Below are 18187 nucleotides of genomic sequence, written 5' to 3' on the forward strand. Positions count from 1 at the left end.
GCGGAGCCCCCTAGTGCTGGGTAGATTCTATCAAGAATGAAGCAGGCTTCTAAACACTCTTCTGCTCCTCAGGATGTTCAGCATGGCGTGGCAGTTCAGTCAGAGGATGCAATACACAAGAATATCACGTTTAAGCCCTTGGCATGGGAGTTGTGAAGTTGTGCCTGAGACTGGAGGCTGGCATGGCATGGCATGCAAAAGATAGCAGAACTCTCTCCAGGCACATGGCTCGGAGACTGAATTCCTATTAGGCCTTCTGTCTTTTGACCATATGGAATGAAATTCTTAAGGTCCATGATAGATTCTTTTTAAAAGAAAATAAAACAGTATCCTCAAATGCTCTTGATTCAGTACAGTACAGTGATCCCTCGCTATATCACGCTTTGACTTTTGCGGCTTCACTCTATCGCGATTTTTTCTCATACACGCTTACGTCACTACGCATGCGCTTTCTGAGAACTTTTATCTAAGCCCCACGATGGCTCCTAAACGTGCTGCTTTTTCTAAGCCTTCTGACAATGAAACTAAGCGCCGGAGGAAGATGCTTACCATCCAGGAGAAGGTGAAACTCTTGGATATGATCAAAGATGGCAATACCCTACAAAAGCCTCCTCACGCATATGAAAAGACAGCGCCAGCAACTGCCTATCAAGATGTTCTTCAGCCGCACACCCAGACACCCACTGCCTACTCCTAGTACTCCTTCAGTGGAAGAAGACAACGACACACCTGCTGAAGATACTGCACCACCTGAAGACTGCCTTCATAGGTTAGTGGTTGTGTGTAAGAACTGTGCATGTGTGTAATTAAATGTACAGTACAATAATAATAATATGATATTTGTAACGTCTAATACAGTGCACTGTGCCACTGTGGGACCTTCTATAGACAGGTGTGTGCCTTTCCAAATCACGTCCAACCAACTGAATTTACCACAGGTGGACTCCAATGAAGCTGCAGAAACATCTCAAGGATGATCAGGGGAAACAGGATGCACCTGAGCTCAATTTCGAGCTTCACTGCAAAGGCTGTGAATACTTATGTACATGTGATTTCTCAGTTTTTTTATTTTTAATAAATTTGCAAAAACCTCAAGTAAACTTTTTTCACGTTGTCATTATGGGGTGTTGTGTGTAGAATTCTGAGGAAAAAAATGAATTTAATCCATTCTGGAATAAGGCTGTAACATAACAAAATGTGGGAAAAGTGATGCGCTGTGAATACTTTCTGGATGCACTGTATGTCTTATTTTCTCTTATTTTGTCTAATATATTGGGTAATACGAGTGTAATGGTGACTAAAGGGTGTTATTTCATGTCTAGAGGGCTCTAATAATGTTAAAAAACGTATTTAGAAGGTCGTAAACAGGTTTTCTATACTCTAACTGCGAAAATATTCGATTTATAAATAAAGAATTCTACTTCGCGAAAATTCATTTATCGCAGTAGAGTCTGGAACGGATTAAAAGTGATAAATGAGGATTCACTGTACAGTTTTTCTGAGGGCCAGAATTGAGCACAAGGTTTGAATAAACCATAACCAGAGCAGAAGCAAATCATAGGGCCCACACATGCATGTACCCACAGTGCCAGTTTAGCATTATCCGTGAACCAAACATACAGGGTCTTTGGGATGTAGGAGGAATACCAGAGTATCTGGACAAAACCCCACACAGACAAAAGGAGAATGTGCAGACTATACAAGGGCAGCAACCAGGCTCAGGATTTGAACCCATGACTCTGGAGCTGTGAGACAGCAGCACTAACCACCACCCAAATATTAAACAATGATCCCTAATATAAGTTACTACAAGTGAGAAACTGGGGCAGTAGGGAGTGCAAAATTTGAAATTTGCATGGTGTACTTTGGTTTTCCTTCTTGTTCGATATTCTCGCAGGCCAGCTGACCAGATTCACTAACCCCCAGTGTCTTAGTTGTGTTCCTGAATGGATGACTAGTCATTGTCTCAAACTAAATAAGGGGAAAACGGAAATTTTAGTGATGGCAAAAATATAATGAGGTTATTAGAAATAAACTTGATGCATTAGGATTAAAAGTCAAGACGAAGTTAAAGAATGTAGGGGTAACTATTGACTGTGACCTGAATTTTAAATCACATATTAATCAGATCACTAGGACAGTATTTTTTCACTTAAGAAATATAACAAAAGTTAGACCTCTTATAACTTTGCAAGATGCTCAGAAATGAGTTCACGCTTTTGTTTTCAGTCGACTAGATTACTGTAACGCACTCCTCTCAGAACGACCCAAAAAAGACATAAATCAGTTACAACGAGTGCAGAATGGAGCTGCTAGAATCTTAAATAGGAAAAGAAAATCTGAGCACATCACACCAGTCTTAGCGTCACTACACTGGTTACCTGTGCCATTTAGAATTTAATTTAAAATACTGCTTATGGTTTACAAAGCCTTCAATTATCTGCTCCATCCTATATGTCAGAATGCCTCTCACCTTACACTTCAAATCGTAACCTTAGATCTTCAAATGAGTGTCTGCTTAGAATTCCAAGAGCTAAACTTAAAAGAAGTGGTGAGGTGGCCTTCTGCTGTTATGCACCTCAAATCTGGAATAGCAGACTGATAGAAATTCGCCAGGCTAATACAGTGGAGCACTTTAAAAAACTGATACAAACTCATTACTTTAACATGGCTTTCTCATAACTACATTTTAGTTTAATCCCGATATTCTGTATGTGCATTTAATCATCAATATCATTCCTGGTGGCTCCGTAATCCCTACTAACCCCTACTCTTTCTTCTGTACTCTTTCTGGTTTTCTGTGCTGCTGATCTGCACCACCACCACCTGATCAAAGCACATAGATGTCCCTCCATTAATGGATTGAAGGGCCAGAGGTCCACATGACCATCATCATCAAGGTCTTCCATGTGAATCCTGAATACCATGAGGACTGATTGAGATCATTTATGTGAGGTAGAATGCCTAGAGGGGGGCTGGCCAGGTGGTCTCGTGGCAGATTTTATTTTTTTCTCCAGCCGTCTAGAGTTTTTTTTTTTGTTTTTTCTGTCCTCCCTGGCCATCAGACCTTACTTTTATTCTATGTTAATTAGTGTTCCCTAATTTTATTTTCTTATATATTTTGACTTTTTTCTCTTTCTTCATCGTGTAAAAGCACTTTGAGCTTCATCATTTGTATGAAAAGGTGCTATAGAAATAAATGTTGTTGTTCTCAGTTTCTAAGTACAACAACTGGTTTCTAAAGCTTTATTTTTTCTTTTGTAAGTAATCATTTTTATCATAATATTATTACACCAGTCACATGACACCCACCTAAAAGACATTTTCTTTCTCTGGTCAAAATGGTTCACTCACTTGTACAGGTGCACAGTGGAGTCCCATCCTGACTGACTGCATCACATCCTGGTAAGGCGCCTGCTTGGCTCAAAATTGTAAAATACCGCGGAGGGTGGTAAAGGTGGCAGAGATGGCGAGATGTTTTGGGCCTGCACCAAATTAACATCATTCTGGACCAAAATCTTTAAATGCCTTTCAGACAGCCTTGGTGTCCCAATCCCTCTGTTGTGATGTGAAATTTTGCATACAACTCGATAAATATTTTGTATGTCTTAATTTGTAACTTCGACAAAGCAATGTAATATTAGTGTTACATTATTGATAACAGCAGCAATGGTTTGATGGTTTAAGAACCCCTTCTCCCCTTTTAGGACCGAGTCTCTTTGTCATTTTACGACAGAGTTGGGGTGAAGTGCCTCAAACAAGTTTGGCTAATGTTTCTCTGCAGGACTTCCAGTCAACCCTCACAGGAAAGCCAGGCTGCCAAACTGCCAAGCTTTACCTTAACACCTGGTTTGGAGTGTGGCAGGTGTGAAGGTGTCCTGTCCCCCATTGGTCTGAAATATGGCTGTTTGGAATTGGCTTGTATCAAAAGCCTTTAAGTACCACAATGTCCTATTGGCTGTAGGGGTTGGACAGAAAATCAATAAATTTGCTTGCTTTACCTCACCCTCTCTCTTATCAAACTGATGAAAGACCATCACACACACCATGAACTGAAAAGGACAACACAATGGAGAGCACAGCTCGGCAGACATATTGAGACTGGCATGCGGCCTGTTCTGAAGAAAGCTGACCACAAATGAACTGGAGACATTTATAAGTAAATAACAAGTCTGTGCGCCGCCTGAAACTACACATCAGCATTTATCAGGTTGTGTGGTTGCCAGTATTCAAATGTACTTTGCATATTGCTATTATTTATGAATATCCTCTTTAATAAAATCCCTGTGCGTCCATGTGTCCGTGTCTTCTGGTGAAGTGCGCGTGCGCGGGGGCATGGAGCGATGCTTCAAATCAGATGCTTCAAAGGCCGCCTGACGCGTCACACAAGACAGAGAGGGCGGGAGCTATAAAATATCGCGTGGCAGATCCAATTGGATTTCGGTAAATGAGGTAAGACCTAAAACAGAAAACACGAAAAATCCAAACGGGTACTGAGACGCAGAAACCAGCTTCACCATTGTTGTGCAAGTGTTCACTCTGAGGACGTCAGATTTGTGATTAAGAAGCTTGGCCCGGTAAAGTGTAAAGTAAAAGTAGATTTATTTTTGCACACATTACATCAGTTTCTGGGGAGAATCTGCTGATTGCCCACTGTTGTCACAGAAAATTAAATGCATATTACGGACTTCAAAGCCAGTATTACTGTCAGAGAAAATTGCAGGCATTTTACGGAAAAAATTTAATGAGGTAAAAGGTCCCTTGCCATTTAATATAGACTGTTCCTAACAATGTTTATGGACTACTGTTCTAGCGCCTGTTATTGTAACGGGCTTAATGACTAGTTATCAATAATACATTATTTAAATGTCACCTGGGTCACTGCTTTTTGCAGATGATGTTGTCCTGTTTGCTTCATCAGGCCGTGATCTTCAGCTCTCTCTGGATCGGTTCGCAGCTGAGTGTGAAGCGGTTGGGATGGGAATCAGCACCTCCAAATCCGAGACCATGGTCCTCAGCCGGAAAAGGGTGGAGTGCCCTCTCAGGGTGGGGAGCGAGATCCTGCCCCAAGTGGTGGAGTTCAAGTATCTCGGGGTCTTGTTCACGAGTGAGGGAAGAATGGAGCGAGAGATCGACAGGCGGATCGGTGCGGCGTCCGCAGTAATGTGGGCTCTGCATCGGTCTGTCGTGGTGAAAAATTTCTCAATTTACCAGTCGATCTATGTTCCTGTCGTCACCTATGGTCATGAGCTATGGGTAGTGACCGAAAGAACAAGATTGCGAATACAAGCGGCTGAAATGAGTTTCCTCCGCAGGGTGTCTGGGCTTTCCTTTAAAGACAGGGTGAGAAGCTCAGTCATCCGGGAGGGGCTCAGAGTAGAGCTGCTGCTCCTACGCATCGAGAGGAGTCAGATGAGGTGGCTCGGGCATCTGATCAGGATGCCTCCTGGACGCCTCCCTGGTGAGGTGTTCTGGGCACGTCCAACCGGGAGGAGGCCCCTGGGAAGACCCAGGACACACTGGAGGGACTAAAACTCACGGCTGGCCTGGGAACGCCTTGGGATTCTCCCAGAAGAGCTAGAAGAAGTGGCTGGGGAGAGGGAAGTCTGGGCATCTCTGCTCAAGCTGCTGCCCCCGCGACCCGACCTCGGATAAGCGGAAGAGGATGGATGGATGGATGGACTTATTGTAACTTAACTCCTGCTTATCTTTTACTACACCTAATTGATGAGGTTATAAATGAAGAAGGGAAGGTGGGGAGAAGTTATAAAGTACAATACCTTAGAAACAGTGGTAAGTCTGGGAGATTTGAGGCATTCTGACAAAGGCTACATATTAATAAAAGAGGAAAGGAGAGTAATAGAGAACTCTAACAAGACAAAACACCCTCGTAATCCACTAACAGCTGTGTTTGGTGGGCTCACAGAGGGGCTTAACGTGGAGAAGGAGAAACAAACTGTAATTGCCTTTACTACACTATTAACATAGCAGTAGAGTGTTGTACCGTGTTAGCCATAGACTGATACAGGAGAAAGTAGGGTGAAATGACCCCTTTTATTGGGTAACTAAATAGATTAGAAATGCAAGCTTTCGAGGCAGTTAAAGCCCCTTCATCAGACAAGGTGATGTTAAGATTACCCCTTGCCCAACGTTAACCCTTTTCTTTTCTTTAGACTGTCTTCCCCTTAACCCAGCCACAGGGGATGCACAAACCAGTGTGTTTCTTCATGCCAGTCCCAAGCCCGGATAAATGGGGAGGGTTACGTCAGGAAGGGCATCCGGTGTAAAATTTTGCCAAATCAACATGCGGACAATAATACAAATTTCCATACCGGATTGGTCGAGCTGCGGGTTAACAACAACCGCCACCAGTACTGTTAGCCAACAGAGTGCTGGCGGAAATCGGGCTGCTGTTGGCCGAAGAAGAAGGAGGAGAAGATGGATGTGTTGAGAGAGGACATGCAGGTGATGGGTGTAACAGAACAAGATGCAGAGGACAGGAAGATATGGAAGAAGATGATCTGCTGTGGCGAACCCTTACAAGCAGCCAAAAGAAGAAGAAGACCGTCTTCCCCTTGCACAATGTTAACCTTTTTCTTTTCTTTAGACTGTCTTCCCCTTGCCCTTTATTCTAATCTTAACCTGACTATAATAAGGCCCTGAGGCAAAAATAAAATTATTACCCTGGGCCCTGATGTTAAGATTACCCCTTGATGAAGGGGTCTTAGCTGCCTCGAAAGCTTGCATTTCTAATCTATTTAGTTAGCCAATAAAAGGGGTAATTTCATCCTACTTTCTTGTACACGATTAACACGTAGACTTATCTTTCTCAACTGGAAGAATCCTAACTCTCCTAATTTAAGTCAGTTGGTAACTGATGTTACAGTGCATCCGGAAAGTATTCACGGCGCATCACTTTTTCCACATTTTGTTATGTTACAGCCTTATTCCAAAATGGATTAAATTCATATTTTTCCTCAGAATTCTACACACAACACCCCATAATGACAACATGAAAAAAAGTTTACTTGAGATTTTTGCAAATTTATTAAAAATAAAAGAACTGAGAAATCCCATGTACATAAGTATTCCCAGCCTTTGCTCAATACTTTGTCGATGCACCTTTGGCAGCAATTACAGCCTCAAGTCTTTTTGAATATGATGCCACAAGCTTGGCACACCTATCCTTGGCCAGTTTCGCCCATTCCTCTTTGCAGCACCTCTCAAGCTCCATCAGGTTGGATGGGAAGCGTCGGTGCACAGCCATTTTAAGATCTCTCCAGAGATGTTCAATCAGATTCAAGTCTGGGCTCTGGCTGGGCCACTCAAGGACATTCACAGAGTTGTCCTGAAGCCACTCCTTTGATATCTTGGCTGTGTGCTTAGGGTCGTTGTCCTGCTGAAAGATGAACCGTCGCCCCAGTCTGAGGTCACGAGCACTCTGGAGCAGGTTTTCATCCAGGATGTCTCTGTACATTGCTGCAGTCATCTTTCCCTTTATCCTGACTAGTCTCTCAGTTCCTGCCGCTGAAAAACATCCCCACAGCATGATGCTGTCACCACCATGCTTCACTGTAGGGATGGTGCCTGGTTTCCTTCAAATGTGATGCCTGGCATTCACACCAAAGAGTTCAATCTTTGTCTCATCAGACCAGAGAATTTTCTTTCTCATGGTCTGAGAGTCCTTCAGGTGCCTTTTGGCAAACTCCAGGCGGGCTGCCAAGTGCCTTTTATTAAGGAGTGGCTTCCGTCTGGCCACTCTACCATACAGGCCTGATTGGTAGATTGCTGCAGAGATGGTTGTCCATCTAGAAGGTTCTCCCCTCTCCACAGAGGACCTCTAGAGCTCTGACAGAGTGACCATCGGGTTCTTGGTCACCTCCCTGACTAAGGCCCTTCTCCCCCGATCGCTCAGTTTAGATGGCCAGCCAGCTCTAGGAAGAGTCCTGGTGGTGTCGAACTTCTTCCACTTATGGGTGATGGAGGCCACTGTGCTCATCGGGACCTTCAAAGCAGCAGACATTTTTCTGTAACCTTCCCCAGATTTGTGCCTCAAGACAATCCTGTCTCAGAGGTCTACAGACAACTCCTTTGACTTCATGCTTGGTTTGTGCTCTGACATGAACTGTCAACTGTGGGACCTTCTATAGACAGGTGTGTGCCTTTCCAAATCATGCCCAGTCAACTGAATTTACCACAGGTGGACTCCAATGAAGCTGCAGAAACATCTCAAGGATGATCAGGGGAAACAGGATGCACCTGAGCTCAATTTTGAGCTTCATGGCAAAGGCTGTGAATACTTATGTACATGTGCTTTCTCAATTTTTTTATTTTGAATAAATTTTCAAAAATCTCAAGTAAACTGTTTTCACGTTGTCATTATGGGGTGTTGTGTGTAGAATTCTGAGGAAAAAAATTAATTTAATCCATTTTGGAATAAGGCTGTAACATAACAAAATGTGGAGAAAGTGATGCGCTGGGAATACTTTCCGGATGCACTGTATATACTATGTGGTAGACGGCCGGATCCCATGCCCGGCCAGGATGCCCGTTCAATGTGTATTCAGGGGGAGCAGCCCTGGACGGTGCAGTACCTCCACCTGGATGCTGGATGGCCGCCCCCCTGGGTTGGAGTGGTGCTTCAGCCTCCCGCAGGGCTCCATGGGAGATGAGAGATCTCTACAGCCCTGTTGTGGTCTGGGGTGGCCACCAGGGGGCACTGCATGGGTCCATGAGCTCAGCTGGACTAATCTTCAGCCCCACTAGGGAGTGAAAGTGGAAACAGATGATCGAGCACCTGGAGCACTTCCCGGTGGGCCATAAAAGGAGCCAACAACCACCAGTGAACGGCCAGAGTCAGGAGGAGGAGGAGTGGTGATGGTGGAAGAGGAAGAGAGGGGAGTGTTATGGTGTTGTAGTTTGTACTTTGGGACTGTGTTGTGGCAGGGGGGACACAGGGAAGACGTGCCATCCAGCTGAAGAAAAATAAAAGTTTATTTATCTTTATACGTGCCTCCCGTGTCCAATCTGTGTCAGGTCGGGCGCAATATAGCGCCTTTGTTACAACTACAGTAGAGTCTCACTTATCCAACATTCCATATTATCCGATGTCCCACCGCAAAAAAAACCCAATAAAAACCATCAATCGGCAACAAGAACTGCAAGTTGCGAGCGTAAGCGTAGTCTATTTTTTGTTGCTAAGTTCATTTTTTCAGTTAATTTTTTCTGCTGTTTTGTTGTAAAACATGATTATTAGGTTCATAATGTGTAAAATTATAACACAGTTTGACGTTTAATAGGCTTTTTCTTAACACCTCCCACTATCCGACATTTTCACTTATCCGACGTTCTGCCGGCCCGTTTATGTCGGAGAAGCGAGACTCTACTGTATTCGAACGTGAAAAAAATCAAATTCTCACATGGAGGATCTGCACAAAACTTTTTCATAACCTGGCAGGATCTGATCAATAACATTTTAACTCTTTCAGGGCTGATGTCGACTTTTGTCAAAATTCAGGAGTAGAGGACGGTAATCGGCTGTAAACTGCAACAAAACTTACCCTTATGTTTTAGTTTGACTGTATTTGCTAGAAGGTAAAGTTACATAGCCATGTTGATTTAACCTCGGTTCCCTATGCGTGCATGAGTAGCAAAGAGCAAACAACCTCTAAAATGGCATCGACATCTGGCAAGAGACCAAAGAGAATGTGCAAAGCAAAATACTCCATGGACTTTTTTACGTAATTTCGTCAAATAGGACACTGACCTGTCAGACTCCGAGTTTGATGCAAGTGATCTGGAGATGGATGTCAAAAACGAAAGTGAGGTACCAGCCTCATCTGATCGTGGCACTGAACACTTTCGTGTAGCTGATGTGCCTACAGCCTGGGAGAACCACCACTTATGATGACAAGAGGTACAGACCACATTGCGTCACACTGCAACCGCCACCCATCTGCTTTGTGAAGTCAGCCATGCAGCTGGCCCACCGTGCATTCCGGCTGACCAGTGAGGTGCCCCCATGCAGCCACTGCCACCAGAGATCCCAAACATGCGCCAACAGCTGCCACAGCACATAGTAACAGATGTTTTATGTTGACTTATCATTGCTTTGTATTCTTTTCAGAAAACTTAGTTTTTTGGAAAAAATATTCAGCCCTCAAAGAGTTAAAATAAGCATTTAAATTGAGGAAACGGGTTCTCTCCTCTCTTTTACTCCATTTATCTTTAATCATTTATTAATTTATCTATTTACTTATTTTTACCAGCTTTAAATTTGACTCTGCTGGCCTAGCTGTCTTTCTCAGGGGTGAGGGGTTGATTTCTTTTGAACCTTTTTTTGTGAAACTTGAGTTATTTGTATGGAATGTTATTTGATTTTAATCCATCCATCCATCCATCCATTTTCCAATCCGAACACAGGGTCACGGGGGTCTGCTGGAGCCATTCCCAGCCAACACTGGGCACAAGGCAGGAACCAATCCCGGGCAGGGTGCCAACCCACCGCAGGACACACACAAACACACACTAGGGCCAATTTAGAATCGCCAATCCACCTAACCGACATGTCTTTGGACTGTGGGAGGAAACCGGAGCGCCCGGAGGAAACCCACGCAGACACGGGGAGAACAGGAGGACCCGGGAAGCGAACCCGGGTCTCCTAACTGCGAGGCAGCAGCGCTACCACTGCGCCACCGTGCCGCTTTGATTTTAATAAAATCAATAAAATAATAAAAAAAAAGTATCTGAAAATGTTCAGTTAAGGGGCAACTAAACCCAATCCCAAACCCCACCACCACCCCCAGTTCTGGCTCCGAGTCCAAACAGCATGACGTCAGTCACTTGTGAAGTAGTAAAGATAAACAGTTGCTTTGATCCATTTTGAAGATTAGGGAAATGACTTTTACTTGTCCAGCTGCAAGGTGGGACAGGAACTGCTATAAATGCACACAGCGACGGAAGTGTATTTTTAGCAAAGGTTAAAATAAAAATGATAGCCGCTCAGTCTGCTAGGTAGGAAACGAGGCCCGAGGAGGAATGTGGCCACACAGGCCTGCGTGCTTAATGACTGGCCATTCTGTGTCCTTTTTAACGTTAAACTTTGCCCATCTCATCCTGAAGAGCCTCCACTTATTTCATCAGGTTCGGCAAAACTCCACAACCCGCACACAGGCCGTCACCGCACTCCTATAGATACGACCAAGAGCCAAAGGAAGACTTTCATCGCTGGTTGGCCATGGTTTGCAAGTTGGGAATTTACAGAGAGGACTGAATGTTGTGTGCAATTCACAGTTCGGGTGGCGCGAGATAAGAGTCAGGAAGCAGTCCGGGTGGCAGCAGCCTGCATCCTTTAAATCAGGAGGGGTCAAGAAAGGGAGCAGAGACTTCCTTTGGACTTTAATAAATCAGGACCCCATGCAGGTGGTGCAGAGTTTTATAATTTAGTTTTTGAGTAAGCAAGCCCATTACTGGGGTGATACTATGGCAGTGCCAGCCAGAGGACTCCAGTTCTCAGCAGTCAACATGGCTGACAGGTGAGCAAGATGCGCTTTAAAAGAAGTTGGTGTTCAACTTCAGAGGAAAGCAAAATGATCCAGGTGAAGCAGGAGCTGTCTACAGTATGTCAGCTATGAAGTCATGAAGAGTAGCTTCTCAGCGTAATGCTGGCATGTTCAGCTGCTAGAATCTTTACCAGGAAAAGAAAATCCGAACACATTTCTCCAGTTTTGATGTCACTACACTGGTTACCTGTGTCATTCAGAATTGACTTTAAAATTCTGCTTATGGTTTATAAAGCCTTAAATAATCTCGCCCCATCTTATATATCAGAATGTCTGACACCTTATATTCCAAATCGTAATCTCAGATCCTCAACTGAGGGTCTCCTTAGAATTCCAAGAGCAAAACTTAAAAGAAGTGGTGAGGCAGCCTTCTGCTGTTATGCACCTAAAATCTGGAATAGCCTGCCAGTAGGAATTCACCAGGCTAATACAGTGGAGCACTTTAAAAAACTGCTGAAAACACATTACTGTAACATGGCCTTCTCATAACTTCACTGTAATTTAATCCTGATACTCTGTATATCCAATTCATTATAATAACTATTCATTCAAAATCTGTACTAACCCCTACTCTCTCTTCTGTTTCCTTTTCCGGCGTGCGCCACCACCATCTACCGAAAGCACCATGATGTTCCAAAAATGATGGATGGATTAAAAGCCAGAAGTCTGTATGACCATCAGCATCAAGTGACTTCGTGAAAAACCCGAACTACAAAGAGGACTATTTCATTTATGTTAGGTAGAATGCCCAGAGGGGACTGGGTGGTCTCGTGGCCTGGAACCCCTACAGATTTTATTTTTTTTCTCCAGTCTTCTGGAGTTTTTTTTTTGTTTTTTCTGTCCACCCTGGCCATCGGACCTTACTCCTTTTCTATGTTAACTAATGTTGTCTTATTTTACTTTCTTATTTTTTGTCTTTTATTTTTCTTTTCTTCATTATGTAAAGCACTTTGAGCTACTTTTTGTATGAAAATGTGCTATAGAAATAAATGCTGCTGTTGTTGTTGTTGTATAATGAAATCTGAATGCTTAGAATATCCATCCATCCATCATCCAACCTGGGTCACTGGGTCTGCTGGAGCCAATCCCAGCCCTGCGGTGGACTGGCGCCCTGCCTGGGGTTTGTTCCTGTGTTGCGCCCTGTGCTGGCTGGCATTGGCTCCAGCAGACCCCCGTCACCTTGTAGTTAGGATATAGCGGGTTGGATAATGACTGACTGAGTGTCATCAATTAATGTCTGCATATTCTAGGCATCGGGCGGCACGGTGGCGCAGTGGTTAGCCTCGCAGTTAGGAGACCTGGGTTTGCTTCCTGGGTGCTCCCTGTGTGGAGTTTGCATGTTCTCCCGTGTCTGCGTGGGTTTCCTCCCACAGTCCAAAGACATGCAGATTAGGTGCATTGGCGATCCTAAATTGTGCTTGGTGTGTGTGTGTGTGTGTGTGTGTGTCCTGCGGTGGGCTGGCACCCTGCCCGGTGTTTGTTTCCTGCCTTGACCCATGTGTTGGCTGGGATTGGCTCCAGCAGACCCCCGTGACCCTGTAATTAGGATATAGCGGGTTGGATAATGACTGACTGACTGTACTGACACATTGTTCTTCTATTTATTTGTTTCTGCATTTCAGACAATGTTTTCTTTAAAACGCACAACGTAATATGGTACTTCAATGCACTAAATGAGTTTAGTTTTGACAAATAATTTTATTGTATGTAATTTAAACAATAAAAATGATGGGTGTTTCTAACATTAAAATTAGTCAGTCAGTCAGTCAGTTATTATCCAACCCGCCATATCCTAACACAGGGTCATGGGGGTCTGCTGGAGCCAATCCCTGCCAACACAGGGTGCAAGGCAGGGAACAAACCCCCGGGCAGGGTGCCAGCCCACCGCAGATAAAATTAGTTAACAGTTAATTTTAAGACAGATGTCTTATATATTTTTTTTTGTATATTTACTATTGCCATTAAAAAAAGCAAACGTATTTCTTATCCAGTTACTCAATTAATCGATGTAATAATTGGTAGAAAACTCAATTACTTAAATAATCGATTGCTGCAGCCCTGCTTTTCAGATTGTGGCAGATCGGTGTATACAGATACAGTAGACGCAACTTCTATGAAAAGAATTGCATTATGAAAAGTAAAATTGTTTTCATGTTTTTTTTTAAGTGGTGTGCAGGCAGCTGAAGCAAATCCTCAGAGACACGCGGTGAGTCCGTGATCAAGACAGAACCTGACGTATTAGGGGTTTATACAGCGCCATTTTGTAGTGAACATTATCTCACCAGTAACGGCGCACTGCATGATAACGTGTGGTGAGTACACTTGACTTGACATTCCTAGTTTTCTCTGTATGTTTATCATTCGTTTGCTCAGAGGTTGATGTGCTTGCTGCTTCCTGAGCAGCTCTTCTTTTCTCCACTGTGGTGCCCGGCGGGCATCCATGCCCGGCCGGGACGCCTAGGAGGAGTGGAGGAGGGCTTGTGCCTCCTCCAGGACACGAGGGGGCATCCTCCCTGGTGGCTTTGGGGAGCACGGGTACAGAGCTTGGAAGCTCAACCCTGTAGGGGCCCGTGGTCACCGCCAGGGGGCGCCCCAATGCCTTGGGAGTGTTGGCCCTCAGTACTTCCGCCACACCGGGAAGTACTGGGGGGAAGAGACTTGAGGGCACCCGGTGGACTTCCGGCTTCACCTTGGGAGCTTCCGCCACACAGGGGTGTGGCTACGGAGGCCCTGACGATGCACCTGGAGCCCATCCGGGGCACATAAAAGGGGCCGCCTCCCTCCAATCAAGGCGAGAGTCGGGAGGAAGAAGAAGACGAAGCGTGTTGGAGAGGAGTGGAGGCGGACCAGAGAGAGAGAAAGGCATCGTGTTGTGGCCAAGGACTTGAAAGGGTGATTGGTGCTTCGGCACTGGGTTTAGTGCACAATTATTGTAAATATTATGTATAATAAACGTGTGGTGGACTTGAATATGGTGTCCGTCTGTCTGTGTCCGGGCAGCTTATCACACCACCCTAGCAGCCCGCTTCTTCTCTTCTTCCGTCGGCATCTTTTCACGTTAAAACTGATGAAGTTGGTGTTTGTGTTGCAATTACGTAGTACGTTTTCTTTAATTTTTCATTTAAGCTGGCACTTAAGTCTTCAATCTGCCTTAAGAATGATTTAAGATATGAAGAGGTAGGGGAAGTGGCGGCGAAGGTGGTAAGGATGAGAACGGCACCTGTACACATGCGCCACCCTGCTGGCCACTGCCGAGAATTGATTCTTTGCAACCTGCATGAAGAAGTATCATCTCCAGCCTAACCTGGCAATGATGGGCCTTCTTGATATCCCAGCTCATCCAGTCTGTACGCAACCTTGATGACCAGCTGTCCTTCACTTGCCATGTTGCAACAATCTCTCGGTCTTACGGATTCACTTTATGCAACGTCAGCCAGATCTGACCATTTTTGATGGACTATGCAACACAACTCCTGGTCCATGCTTCGGTTTTGTCATGGCTGGACTTGTGCAGCTCTCTGCTGGCAGTAGTACAGGCATGTGTCACCAGGTCATTAAAAATCCAGTGGCACATTTGGTGATCAAGCAGCTGAGGTGGGCACGTGTCATTCCTCTTTTCAGATCACCACACAGGTTCCCTGTAGTGGTTGGCACATATTAAATTTGAACCCTTGATGCTTACCTACAGAGTAGTCCGTGGTTCAGCGCGTATATAATACCAGTAACAGCGCACTGCACGATAACGTGTGGTGAGTACACTTGACTTGACCATTCCTAGTTTTCTCTGTACATTTGCCATTCGTTTGCTCAGATGCGCTTGCTGCTTCCTGAGCAGCTTCTTCTCTTCTTCTTTCGGCAACTTTTTGCATTAAAACTGATTAAGTTGGTGTTTCTGTTACAATTACTTGGTACGTTTTCTTTACTTTTTCACTTAAACTGGCACTTAAGTCTTCAATCTGCCTTAAGAATGATTTAAGATATGAAGAGGTAGGGGAAGTGACGGCGAAGGTGGTAGGGATGAGAATGGTGCCCGTACACATGCGCCACATGCCTGACCTGCTGGCTGCTGCCGAGAGTTGATTCAACAATAAAATAAAATAAAAATGAAAAGAGGAATAACCTTGGAGGTCAATCATCACCCTGAAAGCGGATAGTAGACGTCACGTAGTGTATGTGTACCAAATTTCAAGTCAAACGGTTTGCAAGCTACGGGTGATTTAAAATCCTGGACAGACAAACAGACAGCCATGCCAGCGTATTATATACAGTACTGTGCAAAAGTTTTAGGCAGGTGTGGAAAAAATGCTGTAAACAAAGAATGCTTTCATAAATGGAAGTGTTAATCATTTATTTTCATCAAACAACAAAATGCAGTGAATGAACAAAAGAGAAATCTAAATCAAATCAATATTTGGTGTGACCACCCTTTGCCTTCAAAACAGCATCAATTCTTCTAGGTACACTTGCACACAGTTTTTGAAGGAACTCGGCTGGTAGGTTGTTCCAAACATCTTGCAGAACTAACCCCAGATCTTCTGTGGATGTCGGCTTCCTCACATCCTTCTGTCTCTTCATGTAATCCCAGACACACTCAATGATGTTGAGATCAGGGCTCTGTGGGGGCCATACCATCACTTCCAGGACTTCTTGTTCTTCTTTACGCTGAAGATAGTTCTTAATGACTTTGGCTGTATGTTTGGGGTCGTTGTCCTGCTGCAGAATAAATTTGGGGCCAATCATACACCTCCCTGATGGTACTGCATGATGGATAAGTATCTGCCTGTATTTCTCAGCATTGAGAACACCATTAATCCTGACCAAATCTCCAACTCCATTTGCAGAAATGCAGCCTCAAATATTCAAGGAACCTCCACCATGCTTCACTGTTGCCTGCAGACACTTATTATTGTACCGCTCTCCAGCCCTTCGATGAACAAACTGCCTTCTGCTACAGCCAAATATTTCAGATTTTGACTCATCAGTCCAGAGCACCTGCTGCCATTTTTCTGCACCCCAGTTCCTATGTTTTCGTGCATACTTGAATCGCTTGGCCTTGTTTCCACGTCGGAGGTATGGCTTTTTGGCCGCAACTCTTCCATGAAGGCCACTTCTGGCCAGACTTCTCCGGACAGTAGATGGGCGTACCTGGATCCCACTTGTTTCTGCCAGTTCTGAGCTGATGGCACTGCTGGACATCGTCCGATTTCGAAGGGTAATAAGCTTGATGTGTCTTTCATCTGCTGCACTAAGTTTCCTTGGCTGACCACTGCGTCTACGATCCTCAACGTTGCCCGTTTCTTTGTGCTTCTTCAAAAGAGCTTGAACAGCACATCTTGAAACCCCAGTGTGCTTTGAAATCTTTGTCTGGGAGAGACCTTGCTGATGCAGTAGAACTACCTTGTGTCTTGTTGCTGTGCTCAATCTTGCCATGACATGAAACTGTCTTCCACAACCTCACCTTGGTAGCAGAGTTTGGCTGTTCCTCACCCAGTTTGAAGCCTCCTACACAGCTGTTTCTGTTTCAGTTAATGACTGGGTTTCAACCTACGTGTGACATTGATGATCATTAGCACCTGTTTGGTAGAATTGGTTGATCAGACACCTGACTAGAATCCTACAAAATCCCTGACTTTGTGCAAGTGGACCTATAAGAATTGATGCTGGTCTGAAGGCAAAAGGTAGGAACACCAAATATTGATTTGATTTAGATTTTTCTTTTGTTCACTTACTTTGCATTTTGTAAATTGATAACAATAAACAATCATTATTTATATTTCTGAAAGCATTCTTTGTTTACAGCATTTTTTCACACCTGCCTAAAACTTTTGCACAGTACTGTATAAAGATTATGTTTTACAGGTTTAGTGTTTTCTTATTTCTTACCAGTGGAACCCTGACAGGTTAAGTGAGCTGCTCACTTTGTCATGAAATGAATCTTCAATGTTAGGTGGCCTTATGGGACATTGTGCTTATGGTGTTTGAGCCACCTGACCTCTGACCTCCGCGTCAGACACAAATCCTCTAATGGCTCCTCACTCAGGCCACACACTTTGGACCTCTTTCTGCTGGACACGTCATACCCACTGTGATGCTGAAGTGGGTGCCCTGTGGTGGTCTCCCTTTTCTGGTTTTCAGACACATTCTGAGGGCCCAGTTCAAAATGTAGATGGTCCCACCCTGGTTGCACAAATTGCATCCAGTAGAAGTGTACTCACCTTGCCTGTGCTTTTTGAGACCTGGCATAAGGAGCTGTTGCTCATGTTTTCTTTGTCTGGCATTCCTTGAAAAAGAAGAAGAAAAGAGAACAAAAATGAAAAAAGGAAGGAAAAGATCCCAGATTATGAGTTGGGCTCCCAGTGGAATAACCAGCAGCTGCAGCTCTGGACAGAAGTCAGCCATGAACTAGTCGACCACAAATGGAGAGCACTAACCATGATTTGATTTTCCACAAACCAAGCATGAAGTCAAAGGAATTGACTGTAGACCTCCGAGACAGGATTGTCTCAAGGAACAAATCTGGGGAAGGTTACAGAAACATTTCTGCTGCTTTGAAGGTCCCAATGAGCACAGTGGCCTCCATCATCCGTAAGTGGAAGAAGTTTAAAATCACCAGGACTCTTCCTAGA

At 44.3% G+C, this 18187-nt stretch overlaps 1 protein-coding gene and 1 long non-coding RNA gene across 5 annotated transcripts in view; one reads left to right on the top strand and one right to left on the bottom strand.

Annotated features, from left to right (window-relative positions):
- The window catches only part of LOC127528937 (uncharacterized), a 328693-nt gene that overhangs the window by 138712 nt on the left and 171794 nt on the right, over positions 1 to 18187 (top strand). The gene's annotated exons all lie outside the window — the stretch shown is intronic.
- rapgef4a (Rap guanine nucleotide exchange factor 4a) overlaps positions 1 to 18187 on the bottom strand; it is a 348015-nt gene that overhangs the window by 116685 nt on the left and 213143 nt on the right. For all 4 annotated transcript variants that reach the window (XM_028806286.2, XM_028806287.2, XM_028806288.2 and 1 more), the window contains one exon: positions 17777 to 17841. In XM_028806286.2, coding sequence (XP_028662119.2) covers positions 17777 to 17841 — 65 coding nt within the window. The remainder of the gene's footprint in view (positions 1 to 17776; positions 17842 to 18187) is intronic.

The sequence above is a fragment of the Erpetoichthys calabaricus genome, chromosome 8 (genome assembly GCF_900747795.2).
Source record: "Erpetoichthys calabaricus chromosome 8, fErpCal1.3, whole genome shotgun sequence".
NCBI lineage: Eukaryota > Metazoa > Chordata > Cladistia > Polypteriformes > Polypteridae > Erpetoichthys > Erpetoichthys calabaricus.